The sequence below is a fragment of the Callorhinus ursinus genome, unplaced genomic scaffold (assembly GCF_003265705.2).
Source record: "Callorhinus ursinus isolate GAN/ISIS: 27379988/994484 unplaced genomic scaffold, GSC_fseal_2.0 scaffold27, whole genome shotgun sequence".
In the NCBI taxonomy this organism is placed as follows: Eukaryota; Metazoa; Chordata; class Mammalia; order Carnivora; family Otariidae; genus Callorhinus; species Callorhinus ursinus.
In genome coordinates, this window is record NW_027397089.1 from 23,260,252 (window position 1) to 23,279,393 (window position 19,142).

At 37.4% G+C, this 19,142-nt stretch overlaps 2 protein-coding genes across 3 annotated transcripts in view; both read left to right on the top strand.

Moving 5' to 3' along the window:
• Positions 1-11,690, top strand: part of LOC112830045 (pregnancy zone protein-like) — a 45,660-nt gene extending 33,970 nt beyond the window's left edge. Inside the window, exons 21-36 of one of the 2 annotated variants that reach the window (XM_073878002.1) lie at positions 55-176; positions 390-441; positions 2,373-2,456; positions 3,254-3,430; positions 3,718-3,805; positions 4,443-4,599; positions 4,991-5,065; positions 5,355-5,532; positions 5,833-6,056; positions 6,944-7,162; positions 7,316-7,446; positions 7,821-7,911; positions 8,548-8,616; positions 8,974-9,076; positions 10,033-10,074; positions 10,706-11,690. In XM_073878002.1, coding sequence (XP_073734103.1) covers positions 55-176; positions 390-441; positions 2,373-2,456; positions 3,254-3,430; positions 3,718-3,805; positions 4,443-4,599; positions 4,991-5,065; positions 5,355-5,532; positions 5,833-6,056; positions 6,944-7,162; positions 7,316-7,446; positions 7,821-7,911; positions 8,548-8,616; positions 8,974-9,076; positions 10,033-10,074; positions 10,706-10,728 — 1,835 coding nt within the window. In that variant the 3' untranslated portion in view covers positions 10,729-11,690. Of the gene's footprint in view, positions 1-54; positions 177-389; positions 442-2,372; positions 2,457-3,253; positions 3,431-3,717; positions 3,806-4,442; positions 4,600-4,990; positions 5,066-5,354; positions 5,533-5,832; positions 6,057-6,943; positions 7,163-7,315; positions 7,447-7,820; positions 7,912-8,547; positions 8,617-8,973; positions 9,077-10,032; positions 10,075-10,705 lie in introns of those variants that run through there. The other variant, XM_073878003.1, reaches the window with a different exon arrangement.
• Positions 11,691-12,555: 865 nt separating this feature from the next.
• LOC141370180 (pregnancy zone protein-like) overlaps positions 12,556-19,142 on the top strand; it is a 56,639-nt gene continuing 50,052 nt past the window's right edge. The window contains exon 1 of the mRNA XM_073878017.1: positions 12,556-12,659. Coding sequence (XP_073734118.1) covers positions 12,556-12,659 — 104 coding nt within the window. The remainder of the gene's footprint in view (positions 12,660-19,142) is intronic.

Sequence of the window (19,142 nt, forward strand, 5' to 3'; positions counted from 1 at the left end):
CAAACCATGCAATATAGAGTCACTGTTCAACTCATTAAGAATCTTATTCCCCAGGAAAGGTGAATTTCACAGCTACTGTGGAAGCCCTGCAGTCTCAGGAATTGTGTGGCAACAAGGTGCCAAGAGTCCCAGCACTTGGACAGAAGGATACCGTAATCAAGCCCTTATTAGTTGAGGTATGCCGATAAACTTTCTCTGAGTCTCAGAGCCCTTATTATACTATATAGCATTATATAATATGTCTGTGACAGTGACATTTCACTCCACAAAATACAGATGCATCTACAACTCAGCTTCTTACTAACGTTTTCGCTCTGCTTTAAAGTGATAGATTTTTTTTCCTATACATTCAGTATGACCTTCCTTTTTCACTTTTTTTCAATATAAAGCCTGAAGGAATAGAAAAGGAAGAAACTTTCAACACACTCCTCTGTGCATCAGGTAAGTGTCAAAAATAGACAAAATTCGCATGTTAAGCCACTTGCCAAAGTATATAATTTTAGAATGCTCTTCGTGGTATGTTTTCCTCTGGGAAAAAAAAAAGAGTGTACTCTCCCATGTGCAAATCTAACGATATTTGATTCAGAACAGTCTTTTCCTGATGAAGGCTTGTAGAAGTTAAAAGACTTACCTAAAAGCTCCTGGCTAATAATGAGAACTAAAGCTGATGACCATAGAATAGGATTCTTTCCAATACCCCTGTGTTTTTCAAACTTCTTCCGAAACAATTTTTGAAGTATTAAAATATTTATGTGGCAATAGTACTATTTATTATTCAATTAATAGTTTAAAGGTACTCAAGTTTAATTTACTTGTATAAGTTACTTGAAGAAGAACTTCAGGTTCACTAACATGTATAGGAAACCAATATTTTACTAATACCATTAATATAATCATATAAAAATTACCATTAAAATACTCAACTCTGCACCATCTAGAATCATCTTGAGGACAATGCTCAGTGTGCAGATCTCTCCTCTCTAGAAGCATCCCTTGATAATCTCATTTAGTCACAGAACTCGAATAACAACTTTGTACTGGAGACCACAAAATATACAACTTGGGTCCACACTGCTTTCTTAACTCAAACTCGTGTATTCAGTTGCCCATAATCATCTCCACTTACAGGCCTGTAGGCTAATAGGCATCTCAAACTAGCATGTTCAAAACTGCTCTTCTGCTGGTCCCCACAAACCCACTCCTCCTACAATTTTCTCCATCTCAGATGATGGAAATTCTGTTTTTTTACTTGCTTGAAATAAAAACTTTGGAGTCATCCTTTACTATGTTCTTTCTCTTATACCCCACACCCAATCTACTTTCAAATCTAGTTGGTGCCACCTTCACATTATATCCAGAATCTTCCCACTTCTCACCATGTCCACTTCTACTCTAGTCTTTTCTTTCTTGGATCTTCTCAATAACCTCCTAACGGGTCTCCTGGTCATCTTTCCTTGATCCCCTACAGCAAGAGGAATCATGTAAAGCACATTTCAGATCATGTGCCTCTTCTGTTCAGATCTTCCTAGAGTTTCCCATATCCCTGAAAGTTAAAGCCTATGTCTCCAATGTCCCCTCCAAACCCTCGCTACCGCCATGACTTCATATCCTATTACTCTCTCCCTTACTCACCCTCCTCTGCCCACACTGGACTCCTAGATTGGTCTTGCAACACAGCCACCATGCTCTAATCTCTGAAATCTCTTCACTTTTTGTTCCTTCTTCCTGGAAGTCTCTTCCCCCAGATATCTATAAATCTTACTCCTTGACATACGTAAAGTCTCTAGTCACCTATGATTTTGTTTTATCAAAGAGGGGAAACTGCTTCCCACACCCTACACTTTCTGATTTGCTTTGTCTGACTAGCTCACCCATATAAACACTCTGCTTTAATTTTCTCTATAGAACTTATTAGCATCTATCATACTAAATATTTATTTGTTATCTTTTTACTCCCATTAAAGTGAAAACTCTGGGAAGTCAGGAAATTTTTTTGAAAATTGTTTTATCATTGCACTTAAAACAGAACTTGGCATATAGCACACACTTAACACATATTTATGACATGAATGTTATTTTCAAAAAACACTAATAATAAGTATTAACATAAACAAGGAAGGGAAAGAAATAAGCATAACATAAGGTATATGCTTATAAGGAAATCTGTAAAAATTAAGCACAAACATATTAATATGAACTTCACTGTGAGATGAATCATGACTTTAGGAGAAACGCAGATTGCACCGAAAAAATTATAGAATGATCAAGAGACATGACAGGCTAGAATTTGATCAAAAGGAAAAATTTCAAAAAAACAGAATATTTCTCTCATTTTTTCCCTTCCCTTATATATATTTGTGTTCTTTCATTAGAAACTGGTGTATCTGAAAAGTTGTCACTAAAAGTTCCTTCAGATGTGGTTGAAGGATCTGCCAGGGCGACATGTTCGGTTTTGGGTGAGTCGGCCAGCCCAAGGCAAGCAGCTGTCCGTCTCATTACTCTAGTGCACGCAGCCTCACCACCCACGGTTAATGAAGACTGGCTGTAGGCATCGGATTGAGAGAAAGAGCGCTAAGCTAAGAATCGCGTTGTATATTGGTCAGAAAGGGGGTTGAATAGATGTTGTGCTACTTATTATACCTGGACATACTCGAAAGAGTAAGAAGGGTCACTTCTCTGTGCCCTCATCTTCAGAGACTGACTAGGTGGTGATGCTTCTTAATAGATTTGAAAACGGTTTTTAGCAGACAAGCGGTTCATCAGAAAAGATGTGCCCGGCCATTGTTTTTCCCAACCTGGAATCATTGACTTTCTTTGTCCCGCTTTTCTCTATCCTTTCTATTTCTTGTTTTTCTTCAGCTCTTATGCTTTCTTGTCCTTCCCTCCGTACATGATTTGATCTCTCGTTTAGCTAGTAATCTATCTTCCTATCTCAACAGAAACCAGCTCTGAGTTCCCCCGGTTTTTTGGTTTTTTTTAAGGATTTGTTTATTTATTTGAGAGAGAGAGAGAGAAAGAGGCGGAGAGAGAGAGAGAGAAAGCGCCCCGCGCTAGCGAGTAGAGGGAGGAGCAGAGGCAGAGGGAGAGAATCCTTAAGCAGACTCCCTGCTGAGCGCAGAGCCCAACACGGGGCTCGATCCCATGACCCATGAGATAGATCATGACCTAAGCAGAAACCAAGAGTTAGACGCTTGAATGACTGAGCCACCCAGGCACCCTTCCTCTGATTTTTTTAATGTCTTTCATTCCCCAGGTGACATATTAGGCTCTGCAGTGCAAAATCTTCATAATCTTCTCCAGATGCCGTATGGTTGTGGAGAGCAAAATATGGTCCTTTTTGTCCCTAACATCTATGTTCTGAACTATCTGAATGAGACACGACAGCTGACAGAGACTATCAAGTCCAAAGCCATCAGCTACCTCATCAGTGGTGAGCAATAATCCCAAAAGGAGAAATCTTAATTGGTTTCCTAAATATCTCTCTCAGTGAACTCAAATCAGCATCCTTTTGGTTAAGATTTAATAATCACTGTTGCTGTGACAACCAATGAAATGTCCCCCTCTACTACCAGAAAATTCAATGGCATTATCAAGCCTTGGAGACATCTTAATAAAACAGTAGTTTTCCTATGATTCCTATCCAAGTTTTGAGGAAAAAACTGATTTATTCTCCAACGTCTCTGCTATTTCATAAATCTATGAATATTTCTTCTTCAGGGTACCAAAGGCAGTTGAATTATAAGCACAGTGATGGTTCATACAGCACCTTTGGGGATCATAATGGCAGAAGTCAGGGAAACACTTGGTAAGATCATTATTTCCGCATGCTTGCTATAGATCCATTCTATTCTGCAATTCTGGAAATAATTATTCTCTGATACCTGGAGTTCTTTCATGGAAATGAAATTATCCTCTAAAAATCCATATGTCTGTCATCACTACCGTGTGATCTCACCATTTCGTGTATGAACACAGGCCATCTGTGATAGCACAGTAAATAGCAGTAAAATAAAGAGCCCCCCAATGGAAATATAAGGCAGAAAGTGTTTTCATGTGAGATGGTAGTAGGAGAAGCTTCTGTACTGTGCATTAAGGGAAAGGAAGAGGGAAAAGACAGAAAGAGACTGTGATGTTATTAAAATCATTCAGGAAATGGCAGTGTGGGTGATGGAAAGGTTCAGAGCCTCCAGCAAACATTTCGTGAGAAAAAAAAAAGTGAAAAGCATCAATTCGGGAGAAACCAATAAAGTTGAGATTTAAAAAGGGAATTCAGATATTTGATGAACAAACAAGAATATTTAGCGTGCAAGTGGCATCTCCCCACCAATTCTCCCCAACGGTTTCCTCCCCCAGGTGGCAAAGACCAATGTCTGAGTGCAGTTGCCCAAAGTGAGCTTTCAGTGTGAGATGGTCCTCATGTCTGTCTCTCCTTTGCTGGGCAGGCTCACTGCATTTGTGCTCAAGTCCTTTGCTCAAGCCCGGTCGCACATTTTTGTGGAGATGTCACACATCACCAGTGCCCTCACCTGGCTCGCACAGAGACAGAAGGAAAATGGTTGTTTCCAGCGCTCCGGATCACTGCTAAACAATGCTATTAGGGTAGTGCCATTCGTTTTGTTCTGGTCCCTGAAAATAGTGACATGTAGGAGCAAAGACCCTCCTGCTGATTCCTCACATCTTGGTAACATAGCTTTGAGGAAGGATGGTACTCTCTAAAGCTTCTGAAATCTGACAATAAATTAGCAGTTTTTTAGTGAATTATAAAATACTGTGCAAAAAAAAAACCCCCAATATATTACTAAAAGTGAGGGGAAATGACTTGGGACAGATCCGAGAATTTGAGGGTAGAGGGGAAAGGGGGAAAAATCAATAATATTGCACGAGAAAAGATGCTTTCTAGTGAAGAGTGTGCAGGGGGATAAGTAGAATGAGCCAGCTCTTGCTAATGAATATTGGAGTGTTTGAGCATCTCTGCCTCTGATCTTTACAGGGTGGGGTAGATGATGAACTGACGCTCTCTGCCTACATCACCATTTCTCTGCTGGAGGTGCCACTACCTGTCACTGTACGTACCAGCACAGTCCCTGTATCTCCCTCACAAATATAAGGAATACAAATCATGAAACTATGACTCTCTGAGGAAAATGGGTTGTGGTTTTCATGTTATTTAGTTTTGGTATATTTCACTAGACCATAAAAGACCAGATCCCTTTGGAAGCTGCAGAGGAAATTATTCTCCGGTCAGAACCCATGATGTTACATGACACACTGTGCCCTTTAATCTGGTGTTAGCCTGTGGACAATTCATTAGCCTGCTTCTGCTATCTAAAGGTCTCTTTTCATCTGCCTTATAGCACCCTGTTGTCCGCAATGCTCTGTTCTGCCTGGAAAATGCCTGGGGATCCATCTCAGAGGCCCAAGGAAGTCTTGTCTATACGAAGGCATTATTGGCCTATGCCTTTGCCCTAGCAGGAAAGCAGGCCAAGCGAAGTGAGCTTCTTGAATCGTTGGACAAAGACGCTGTGAAAGAAGGTAAGGGCTGCTTACTGCACAATTTACCCCCCAAATCACCAGTGATTGACAGGCGCCTGGGGGGTTCAGTTGGTTAAGCGTCTGCCTTCGCTTGGATTATGATCTCAAGGTCCTGGGGTCAAGCCCCCATCGGGCTCCCTGCTCAACGGGGAGTCTGCTTCTCCCTCTACCCGTTCCCCCCTGCTCATGGTCTCTCTCTCTCTCGCTCGCAATTAAATAAATAAAATCTTTAAAAATTAATTAATTAATTAATTAAGATCATTCTTTAAGTTTAAGATCACATTCTGTTCTATTTCAAAGAGGACTCAATCCACTGGCAGCGTCCTGGGAAAGTTGAAGACGTTACGACATTCTGTTATCAACCCCGGGCTCCTTCTGTTGAAGTGGAGATGACTTCGTACTTGCTCCTTGCCTATCTTACTGCTTGGCCAGCCCCATCTTCAGAAGACCTGTCTGTGGCCTCACGTATTGTGAAATGGATCATCAAGCAACAAAACCCCAATGGGGGCTTCTCCTCCACTCAGGTCTGTGGAGAGAGCCTCTAGGAAGAAAAATAAATATGTTAATACATGTATAGACACAACCATATTCTAGGAGTTGAATAATCGGACAATATTTCTAATTCATACTTTCTCCATTCCTCCATCACCAGAAAGGTTCCAGCCTCTTTATTTTATATATTCATTATTGAATAAAATCCTCTGTACAGTCTCTCATATCTTCTTTCCTTAGTCGACCCCCAAATGGAAAATAAATCAGTCTTCCTAAAGCAATATTTCATAAAATTACTTCCCTGATAAAGTAAATCTTTTTTTATCCAAAGACTAAAATTATCTAATAATGTTATTCAAAATATTTACTCTCTCCCAGTAAACACAAATATTGCCATCTAATTAAGCTAATCCCTTCACTTTTTCTGGAATTGGCTCTCTCCTTTTTCTATGTCTCCACATAATATTTCCCACCCTGGTAGTCCCTGATGCCTCTCTTTCTGTCTATATAAACCTTTCTCGTGATTCATACATAATTTTATTTCTTCTTCATGGTACCTTCTTCAAGTAAGTCTTCTTACTCACCTTCTCATGAGGAAGTCTTCTCTTACTAATCTAGCTTTGCCTTCTTCTCCTTTCTCTGAATGTTTACAACAAAAATTATTATACAAATTTCTAAATTATTGAAATAGCCTTTGCTCTCTGTCAATGTGTGGGTCTAATTTCCATAGGTATAGTGTAAACTACTTGAATGGGGAAATTTTTTTATGTCCCCCTAAAGTCCATAGAATAGCTTATGTTAATAACGGGTCTAGTGTTTGTCATGAAATAACTCTGAGAGAGAGTAGTATTGATATGATTTACATCCAGTATGATTTTGTTACCTGCACTCCTGTGATTTCTGCCCCATCTTTTTTCAGGATACTGTGGTAGCTCTCCAAGCCCTGTCCAAATATGGAGCAGCAACTTTCAGTAAAAGGGAGAAAGCAACTGTAGTCACTGTCAAGTCTTCAGAGAAGTTCTTTGAAGAATTCCAAGTCCACGATGCCAATCGCCTGTTGCTGCAGGAGGTCGGGTTGCCAGAGATTCCAGGGGAGTACAGCACGACCGTGTCAGGGTCAGGATGTGTGTATCTCCAGGTGAGACTTCCAGGGTTTAGGGGATGCTACAAATGAGGAGAAAAAGCCTCAAGAATTGGATATGAATCTCCAAATGGAAAAGGAAATGTGCGCTAAAGAGAGACAGACTATTTGAGTGCAATGATAAAGGATTTTTTTTCCCATTTGTTTCAGACATCCTTGAGATATAACATCCTGCCCAAGAAAGAAGGGAAAGTCCCCTTCACTCTGAAGGTTGATACTCTCCCCAAGAATTGTGATGGAGTACATGCTCACAGGAAATTCCAGATTCACATCAACATTAGGTAAATCCTTTTGTTGGTAAGACCTTTTATAGAATATGGAGCAATTGATTTTCTTTTGCGGGGGAATTCCATTGTCTCAAGTCACACAATATGAATATGGAATTCTTGCAATATTTACTAACGAGAAAATTTTCTTCACTCGTACCGAAAAGCCTTAACGTTGAGCATATGATGTTGCCATACCTGCAGAGTGTGAGTTCATAATGATGGGTTTTCCAAATAAGCATAGCAGAAACAAATAGAATAGATAGGGAAGCTGAGTGGTAGTTAAGGATAGGGAACACCAGAAATAATAGAGAAGGGGGAATTTCTGTCTTGAATGAACTCCAGAGAATTTTGTTTGAATGCCTTGTCCGTGTGCTTTGCCTTCATAGTTACACCGGGGAACGACCAAGCTCCAACATGGTCATTGTTGACGTGAAGATGGTATCAGGCTTCATACCTACGAAATCATCCGTGAGAAAGGTAAAGCCTAAATCCTTTACAGATAGCAAAGTCGTGATAAATCCTGACATTTATGCTTGTCAATTTTATTGGGTTTTCAAAAGGTTTACTCCCTCACACTTACTTCTCTAGAGTATTTCCATCATTTTAATAGTGGGTGTCACCATTATGTGGTCTCCAGTGTAAGACGTAAGTCATAGACATGGTTAATAATGCTCCAGCAGCCCTTGAGACATTAGGTATGTGGAGAGGTATTGAATTATCATATATTTTTAAAAGGGAAATATATATATATACATATGTATAATATAAAAATATATAATTCATATATGCACATACATATGATAAATGTGATATTCTTCCTTTTTTCTTTTTATATGGAAAGGGTAATTCTCTCTCATATATCACAAAAATGTATATGTTAGAGATAGAGTAGATAGATGATAGAGAGATACAGAGATACATAGGTATAAATAGATGATAGAGATGACAGATAATAGAGAAAGGGTTTAATAAATATTACTATTTTTCTCAAAGAAATCACAATTAGCAGTTTGGGTGTTTCTGAAGAGCCAGTTAGATCATAAGTACCTGAAAAGTGCTCTTAGCCTGGAATTTCCTCATCCCATATGTCTGGCTTATACTCTTGGTCAACAGCTCCAAGAAAAGCCTCAGATTCAAAGGACTGAAGTGAGCACCAACCATGTCCTGATTTACTTTGAAGAGGTAAGATTCTGTGACTCTGCTGGAAACTACTGGAGTAGTGGACACATCAATCCAGATTCTGGATAATGTTTTGCACACACAAGTGAAGGAGAAGAAAACAGCCGTAGAGGGAAATGAAGCCTGGATTGGTCAACAAGGCTCGATTTATTACATTTGTCCATAGAATCATCTCTTTTGTCCTTCTTGTATCTGCCATTGAGTGTATTATGCAATTCTCAAAATGTCCCATTCTTTCCATAGGTTTTGATACAGATGGATAGCATAACCGTAAGGTTTGATAATCTCATAGGAAGAGAGGACGGTAACTAGAAACTAAGGTTAATCTTTGATTCCAATTCAGTTTTTCTGTCTCTCCAGCTAACCAATCAAACTCTGAGTTTCTCCTTCTCAGTGGAACAAGACATCCAAGTTGACAATTTAAAACCAGCTACTGTAAAAGCCTATGATTATTACGAAACAGGTGAGTGGGATTCAGACATGCTGAGTTTTGAAAGGAAAAACCTGGCTAACCTGGTAAAGGGTCACCTTAACTCAAACAAAATCCCACAGTCTTTCACCAGAAGAAAAAGTGAGTTTACGGTCATTGGATAATCATGTGCCCCCTAAACTAGTCTTGAACCATTCTTATTAAGCAATAAGGGGATCAGTTCTTTCTAAATTCTCCTATAAAGTTGTTTGTTCTGGAGTGAAATATTCCAGAAATATAAGTAGAATAGCAATAACTAAAAAACACCTCAGTACTGACTTGTGATATGACACCTAAAATTTGATCCATTTTTAAAAATATTTTATTTATTTGAGAGAGACAGAGCATGCATGAGAGAGAGCATGATCTGGGAGGAGGGGCAGAGGGAAAGGGAGAAGCAGACTCCCCGCTGAGCAGGGAGCCGGCTGGGGGGACCTGAGTGGAAGACAGATGCTTAACTGACTGAGCTCCCCAGGTGCCCCAAATTTGATCCATTGTTGACTCGTGCCTTGAGTAGTCTCACAAAATTTGGGAAACTCTGTAATATATCAGGAAATTCTTCCATTTGCTCATGACTTGGAACTAGAAATTTACCGGCATCATAACATGCTGGTAGTGTTAAAACTACTCTTTCTTGGAATGAGCAACGGTTCAGAGAGGAAGTTAAACTCCAATAAAGAGAACACAGCTGTGAAGAGGGCCATACAGTATCCCATAGACAACCTTCCATCTGTGAAACCTGCCCCTGACTTCTGTATCCAAGCCCAGTTTTCTCTTACTGCCCCCTCCACTAGTCCTGCATGGTTTAGTACAGAAGTCATTCGTTTCCATTGGCTCCATAACTGTCTTTATACTTTTTTTCCTAGCTTACACAGTTTATTTACAATTAACTGCCCATATGCTTATTACTGAATGTCTTCACTCTTTCTGTTTTATCATTTTGGTTTCAGAGGAATTCACTATTGAAGAATACAGGGATCCCTGCAGTGCTGGTAAGGTATAAACAGCGAAGTCTAATGCCAACATAAAGAAAATAAATAAACATCAGTTGTCCATATATGGTTGCTTCTTGAGTACATCCTTATCATATTACAAAGACCATGGTGTATCATTTAGGAACTTAAACTATTTCAAATGTATTATAGAATTTCTCGGTAGAAAAAAAAATGCAAGTAAAGTATAAGTACTGGGTCTGGGGTGACTTGTTTGCAGACAAATCCAAGAATTTACCACATATAAAAACTAAATCATCTAATATTTAGTTTATATTCTATACCCAGTGGTGATATATTTATCACCTGTGACCTTTTTAGGATATTTCTAAACTTATACTAGTTAAGGTCAGGAAACCTTTCCCTGTAGTTTTCCATACAGCACAGCATGAGAGATGTGATCTACAAGATTTTCCTTTATACCAGTCAACAATGTTCATTTTTGACAATATAACACTTGTGAGACCTTCAGTTCTCCATTCTAAAATAGGAAACAAAAAAGAACAGCCCTATCATTAAAAATAATTAAAATTTATTAAGTTCAAATATTTATGATTGAAATACAAAACATTATTCCTTTAGTCGATGACAGAATTTCCTTAATTTTCCTATCTTTTATTCTACTGTTTAGAATCTGAACACAGAACTGCTTGAAAATGGAAACTTGTGGACCTCATCAGATGATCTTCTCCAGGAACGAAGGACAAAGACTCATCAGGAGAGGGAAGATAGTGGGAGAAAGAGGGGACAGGAATTGGAAATATATAAAATTTGATGTTGAATAAATTTATGACACATACACTTCTACCATTTCTTTTGTTCTGTATCAGTATTAGATTTCCCTTCTGAAGTATATGTCTATTCCCTACAGTAGTTTTACAAACACTATAAAAGCTGTATGAAAACCTGAGCTAAAAACACTACAGATAAATCAAAATGGAATTCCAAAAAGTGTTCAAGTAACCCACAGGAAGGTAGACAAAAGAAAGCAATGTTTCCAAATATTGGAAACAACCAAAATGTCCATTAATAGGCGAATGGTTATACTAACTGTGGTACATTCATGCCGTGGAATACTACTCAGCAATAAAAAGGAGCAAACTATTGATCTACACAAAAATTTGAATGGATCTCAAGAACATTATGCTTGGTGAAAATAAAGCCAATTTCAAGAGATCATACTATATGATTCCTTTTATCTAACAGTCATGAAATGAGAGAATTATAGAAATGGGGAAAAATTAGTGGTTTCCAGGGATTAGAGATGGTAGGGCAAGGGGGGATTGGAATGACTATAAGGGCTTGGTTTAGAGAGATATTTGGGGTGATAAAACCCTGTATGTTTCATTACAAGTAAAATTTTTGCATTTCTGTGGCTTAATAAAATGTTTTAATAATGACTATGGTGGGGCATCTGGGCAACTCAGTCGGTCAAGCAGCTGCCTTCTGCTCAGGTCATGATCACGGGGTCCTGGGATAGAGCCCAGCACTGGGCACCCTGCTCAATGGGGAGTCTGCTTCTCCCTCTCCCTCTGCCCCTCCCCCACCCCCACTCATGCTTGCTCTCTCTTTCTCCCTCCCAAATAAATAAATAAAATCTTTAAAAAAATAAATAACTACTATGGCTGGTTTCTCTCATTTTTCTGTTTTCATCTTTTTTTTTTTTTTGCAATACTGTTTATTATTTTCTCCAGGTAAAACTTCGAAATCCTTTGTCAAGTTAATTATCCCCATAATCACACTGGGTACTATGTCGTGCTGCACTGACTATTTATCAATTTATAATGATTATGAATGCCAACATTTTTACAATATTAAGCCTTCCCTATTCAGACACAGTTTATCTTCATTTATTCAAGTCACAAGAAGTGAATTCTAAATTTGATTTACTTTCTGAATTTGGACTGAACTACAAAGTTAAAATTGAAGATTAACTTCATGAATATATATAGCATGATAAGTCGAAAGCATAAAACAATGTGCATCTAGAGACAAACGATATGTGCAAGGATCAGATTACAAGATAATGAAAGACTACAACAATATTTTTCATTTGTTGATAGAAACCATTGCAAGATTTGAAGCAAGAGAATATTTCAGATTTGCATTATAAGAGGACACCTTCTAGGCAAAGGGAAGAGGAAGTTTTTGCTGATCTCCAAATACACAGGCCCTTTGTGCAAAGCTCAGCTCTCTCCATCATGCTTCATCAAATGGTTGAGCACACTTGTCCCTCTTCCACACTTATACAATTCTACACTTTAAAAAATTATTTTCCTTTTATCTATGACTCAGACCCTCTTTGAAAACCAAACCTGTATCTTGCCTGCAGCCTGTTCTCTCAACACAGTGCCGTGACTATTGCAGGCCTTCAGTGAAACAAAAGAGTGACTGAATGGGTCACTGCCCAAATGAACATATTCCCAAAGGTAGATAGGTAGAGGAGAAATGGAGGAACACAAAGGAGGACCACTATAAACCATGTTTATAGCTTATCTCAAAACAGATGAATCTCTTCTTGCTGTTAAAGTTCTCCAGGAGAACACCTGTAACGAAAATGAGCTAGAAGTGTTGTTGGAGGAGAGGTGGGTGGGGGGATGGAGTAATTGGCATTAAGGAGGACACTTGAAGTAATGAGCACTGGGTGTTTTATGCAACTGATGAATCAGTAAATTCTACCTCTAAAAACTAAAAAAAAAAAAAGAATATAGAAAAAAAAAGAAAATTAGCTAGAAAGGCCATTTTACTCAATCCTGAGTTGAATTGCTTAATACTTCACAAATATTTTATGGAAAAGAATTTCATACTTTTCCAAAGTCAAATAAATGAGGAGGAAAAGGAATTTTGGTTATTTATTAACACTTCAAGCAAAACTCGTTTAACCTTTTATACGTTCACTGAGCTCTAACAGGAAGATTATTGCCTCTGTCTTGCAAAATTGGCTGTCAGCAATCATCAAAAGGGTAAATACACATTATCTCTGTTGTGGGTTGAATTGTGCCCCCCGAAAAGATATGTTGAAGTCCCAATCCCTGGCACCTGTGAATGTGACCTTACGTGGAAATAGGGTCTTTGCAGATGTACTTGAGATGTAAGTTAAGATGAGATCATCCTGGAGTAGGATGGACCCTCGATCCAGTATTTCTGTTGTTCCATAAGAAAAGGTGAAGATATACAGAGACAAGCATGCACACCGGGAAGACAACATCAGAGAAAACACAGAGTAAAGGTCATGTGATGATGGAAGCAGAGACAGGAACACCAAGCAAAGAGAAAGGCAGCCAAGAGGTTGCCTGGTATAGCACTTGGAGGGTGCGTGGCCCTGTCCACACCTTATTTGTGACTTCCAGCCTTTAAAACTAGGAGAGACTAAATTTCCACTGTTTTAAGCCAGTCAGTCATAGGAAACTACTGTAATATCCAATTAAAATAATATATTTTCATTACTGGCCCAGTTTACTTCGTTCATTCTTATCTGTCTTTTAAATCAGAAGAAAGACGGGCACCTGGGTGGCTCAGTCATTTAAGCGTCTGACTTTGGTTCAGGTCATAATCTCAGGGTCCTGGGATCGAGTCATATATCAGGCTCCACCATCAGGGTAGGTTCTCCTTGAGTCTCTCTCTCTCTCTGCCCATCCCCCCACTCATGCTCGCGCTCTCTCTCTCTCTCTCGAATAAATGAATAATAAAAATCTTTAAAAAATAAAATAAATCAGAACAAATAAATGAGCATGTTCCAAATGATTGAGTGGTGGAAAGAGAAACCAAGAAATTTTCTTTTTGTTTTATATATTCCCACACAGTTCAAAAATAAAATATCTTGTTCCGTAACTTAAAACAAACAAAAAATAAAATGAGATATGGGGTCTAGTTTTTCACATCTAGCCTTCTACCATGTTTATAGCTTATCTCAAAACAGATGAATCTCTTCTTGCTATTAAAGTTCTCCAGGAGAATTTTCTTGTATATTTCTCCTGTGGCCATAAGGAAAATAAAATGATTCATAATAAAAATAAATAAATCCATGAGCCATTAAGATTGCTGAACTTCAAGGCACATTTGGGTGAAAATGCTGATTTGTATATTTTAATCTGTGCTGGTATGCTCCCTCAAGGACTATTTGATCAGTGCTTAATACAAAGTAGAAGTATTGTTGCAGACCTTTCTTCTTAGAGATTTTGAAAATATAAAGGAGTCACTGTTATTTAAATAGAAATAGTGCACAAAATATCTTTATGCTTTTCACTTAATATTCTCAGGCATTTGTCTTATAAAATTTAGGAACCAGAATTAATGAGATAATATTAAAATAAAGAATACTCAAGCCACTAAGTGCAAAAGGTGTGCAAGGATTCAAGTTATTGTCGAACAAAGTTTGGCCTAAGAAAATCTGTGCCAAGATCTAATGTGTACTTAATCTGACAAAATGAAACTTGTCATGTTCAGTAAATGATCTTTGATTACCCAAACTGTGTTAATATATAAGCCACACAAAGACTTTCATCCTCAGTACACTTGGATATCACTCGTCCCAAAATTTCTCTCCCAAAGACACCAAGCAGCTGAATATAAAATTAAGTTGCTTCTTGATACCAGGCGTAAAAAAAGATAAGATTGAAAATAAAAGAGAATGCCTTTGCCAATTTGTGTAAAATAAAACAGCACCTTTTCTATAAAAGGTTTTATAATTTATACTAGGACGCATAGATGAATATTATTAACATGGTATCTCTTATTTTAACTAATTACTCATCAAAGTATAATTTTCAAAAAGAAAATATATATTCATATATATATAAATTATATTATCAAGAAAACATAAAATAAACACATGTGAAAGATTTTATTTAGCCTATTAATTAAGCAACCAGTAAGATGTTATAACCACTTCAAAGAACATCCAAAAGGCTAGGATATTTAGAGACAATTTAACAAAAACTGTTAAGATAAGACGGGTGGATTGTGTATAAAACTAAATAATGTAAAATATGCCATAACATCCTTGGGGTTATCTGTTCCACTGGACAGAAATTATTTGCATGTTTATCTGACAAAAATCCACAAGTAACCTCACTGGGTCTGGAACTTTTCATTTGTAGTAAACAATGTAATGAACGAAGTGTGTTCCCCTTGAAAATCTTTAAGTGGCCCTTGACCCCAAGTTGTATTGCAAGAATGTGCTACTCCTCATTTTTGCCTTATTGCTGAGTTTCTGGTCATTTTTCTGATGGTCTCCCCTCTCCAAAGATTATTCTTGATTTTAAAAAAGAGAAGGGGCAGTCTCATTAGGTCTGTACGAATTGTTTTCATAAGTGCTAGGAGGGTTAATTAGCTAGGTAGGTCCCTTTGATTTTGTCTGTAAATCTTGAGCCTTCAGTATTAAGCAACTAACAAGGCCACATAATTAACTTCTGTCCAGCAGCTTTCGTAAGGAATCTTGGTTCAGACTTTTCAGACCCTCTATGACTTACCATTTCACCTATAGTACCCACAAAGTTAGATGAATGTTTCTCATCTAAAAGTTCCCCAAAATCCAGGGTCCTTAGCTTGCACAGAAACGATCTTATTTATACTTGTGAGACTGAGGCCCTATAAGTCAGGTACCAGGTCAATTTCATGAGGAAACTTTATAGACATTGACTCCACTGATATTTCTCAATAGTAACCTTAATATGCTCGATGATAAATGAGAATTATCTTCAAATATTATTGTTCTGAGTAAGCCTTGATTACACAATCAACCTGTCCAATTATATCCACGTTAAAAGAAAACAGATTCTTATTAAACCATGCAATATTTGCCATGCAGTGTAAAAATTCAGTGAAAGTATGTGTTTGAAATCAGTGGGAATCAGATATCATTTTTAAGTGTTTTGTTTTCATCCACAGAAACAAAATCTACTAAATTAGGGGTTAGATATAATGTAAAAAGAAAGAAAAAAACTTTTCCTATATTTGTTAAAAACACATTATTTAAAATAATACTTAACCATATTTCAAATAGGTAACCACATTTTAATTTCCCTCCTTGGTTTATTCAATCCTAGTAATTCTTATTCTGCTTTATCTTAGGTCAAGCATTCTTGCTATATTTGCTTCTAAACTAAAAACAGTCCTGGATATCTTGACTGATCCATTAGCCCAGCCTAAAAGTTGTCTAAGGGAAAACAGCTCAGAAACCTGAATCCAAGAGTCTGTTCTTTGAGGTATCGATGTTCATAGCATCTAATACAGGACTTCCCAGAAGCGTTCAGCAAGAATCAAGAAGTAAACACCTGGGTCATCTTGGTGGCTCAGTTGGTTAAGCGAAGCGTCCAACTCTTGATTTCAGCTCAGGTCATGATCTCAGGTTTGTGAGATCCAGCCCTGTATGGTGCTCACGCTGGGCATGGAGCCTGCTTGAGATTCTCTCTCCCTTTCCCCCTGCACCCCCCAAACCAAAAAAAAAAAAAGAAAAGAAAAAATGTAGACACCTGCGTGATAGTGAAATTAGTTAATTTATAACAATAACCAATAACATCACAGTGAAGGAGGACAAATTACTCTATAGGCATACTGCACATAGCAATTTCACAAGGGTTTGATCAATGTTTTCATAGAAGTGACAATAGGAGTGCCTGGGTGGCCCAGTCAGTTAAGCATCCAACTCTTGGTTTCGGCTCAGGTTGTGATCTCAGAGTCATGAGATTGAGCCCTGCATCAGGCTCTGCACTCAGAGTCCACTTGAGATTCTCTTTCCCTTCTGCCCCTTCCACTTGTGCTCTCTCTCTTTCTCTCTCTCAAATAAATAAATTTTAAAAAAAAGTGAGAACATGCTATGAACAGTGAAGACATTGACAAATCTCCAGTGTCTTCACATAAAAGGTACAATTTCTGAAATATTTATATTGACATTTTGCCTGTGCAAATTTAACCTAGGGAAGGCTGACTATATCTTCCAATTTAGTCATTTGTCCCAACTAGGTCTTACAACACTGATGAGCTAATTAATAAATATAATGAAAAATATCCTGACTTTATCATTACTTTTAAATTCAGGATTCCATCAAGGAAAGCAAAAGAAAGTAGCCCAATTATACCTGGTAACTAGGTTAAAAGGGAAAACAATACTTTGTTACCTATTACTTAAAGTGAAAATATTTTAAAGTTAACATAATGAAGATAACATGATTTTAAAGTCAACACAAAGCAGAGAAAAATATTCTAGTGCAACACTGAATAGTTGCTATCTGGACACATGACAACAGATTTTAAGTAAAAATCTCAGCCACTGTTGAGAGCAAAACCTACTAAATTGAGGGTTAGATATAGGATAAAAAGAAAAAAGAACTTCTCTTATGTTCTTTAAAAACACAATATTTATAATCATACCTACTATATTCCAAGTAAATAACCACAATTTAATTTCTAAGACCAACATATCATTAACAGAGAAAGCCTAATTTTAATTTTGCATTAATATAACATCTTGTGTAAAAGTTTTATAAGTTTTTTAAAATTAATAAACCCATCAAAATTGAGCCAAGAGTAACATCAGCAAAAATGGTAGAGTAAGGAACTCCAAAATATCAAATATTCATGGATTGAAAGACATATATTAATATAAAATATATTACATTACAGTAATGAAATATATAAATTTTAGTGTACTAATATTATTGATATTATTAAGATGGCAATATCCCCCAAAGTGATCAGTGCGATAGATTCAGTACAATCTCAACCGAAATTACCAGTACTTTTCTTTCAAAAATGGACAAGTTGATCCTGAAATTCATTTGGAGATGCAAGGAACCCAAATTAGCCAAAACCGTATTGAAAAAGAAGAACAAAGAAGAAAGACTCACATTTCCCTATTTTAAAACTATTTTCAAAATTTGATCTAGGATCCACAACACATAAAAACCTCTTACAACTCAACCATAAGCAAAGCAAATTAAAATATGGTAAAGGAATTGAATAGAAACGTCTCTAAAGAAGATATGCAAAGTCAATAAGCCCATGAAAATATGCTCAACATCGTTAGTTATTAAGGAAATGCAAATCAAAACCACAATGAGACACCTCTTCACACCCAGTAGGATGGGGATAATAAAACAAACAACAACAACAAAACAGAGGATGACAGGTGTTGGCAAGGATGTGGAGAAAAGAGAACACTCATTTATGGAATGCAGCAATGTGAAAAGCTGCAGCTGTTTGGAAAACACTTTGGCAGTTCCCCAAAATGGTAAACATAGAGTTCCAATGTGATCCAACAATTCTACTCCAACTTACACACCAAAGAGAATTGAAAACATATGTTCACACAAAAACTTTTACACAACTATTCATGGCAGCATTATTCATAATAGCCAAACAGTGGAAACAACCCAAATGTCTTATCAACTGAATAATAAATAAAATATGGTACATCCATGCAATGGAATATCCTTCATCCATATAAAAAAGTAAAGTACTGGGGTGCCCAGGTGGCTCTGTTGGTTAAGTGTCTGCCTTTGGCTCAAGTCACAGAGTCCTGGGATTGAGCCCCACATCAGGCTCCCTGCTTCTCAGGAGTCTGCTTCTCCTTCTCCTTATGCCTGCCCTCCCCCACCCCACTAGTGCTCACTCTCTCATGCTCTCTGTCTCTCTCTCTCAAATAAATAAATAAAATCTTAAAAAAAAAACAGTAAAGTACTGATACAGGCAGCAGCTGGGATGAATCTTGAAAATACTGTGCTAAGTGAAAGAAGTCAGACACAAACGACCACATAAGGTATTATTCCATTTATTTATATGAAATGTCCAACCAGACAAATCCATAGAGACAGAAAATAGATTAAAGTTTGTCAGAAATTGAGGAGGAAAAAATTGGGAGCAGGTACATTTCTTTTGGGAATAACGGAATATTTAACAATTAGACAATGGTAATGATTGCATAACACCATGATATATACTAAAGTCACTTAATTGTACGCTTGAAAATGGACTTTTGCGTTATGTGAGTTACATCTAAATAAAAAAATTACTCCCAAAAATGTTACCCCAGCTATGGGAAAAGTTGTAATGCTTCTTTCTAGATTCAG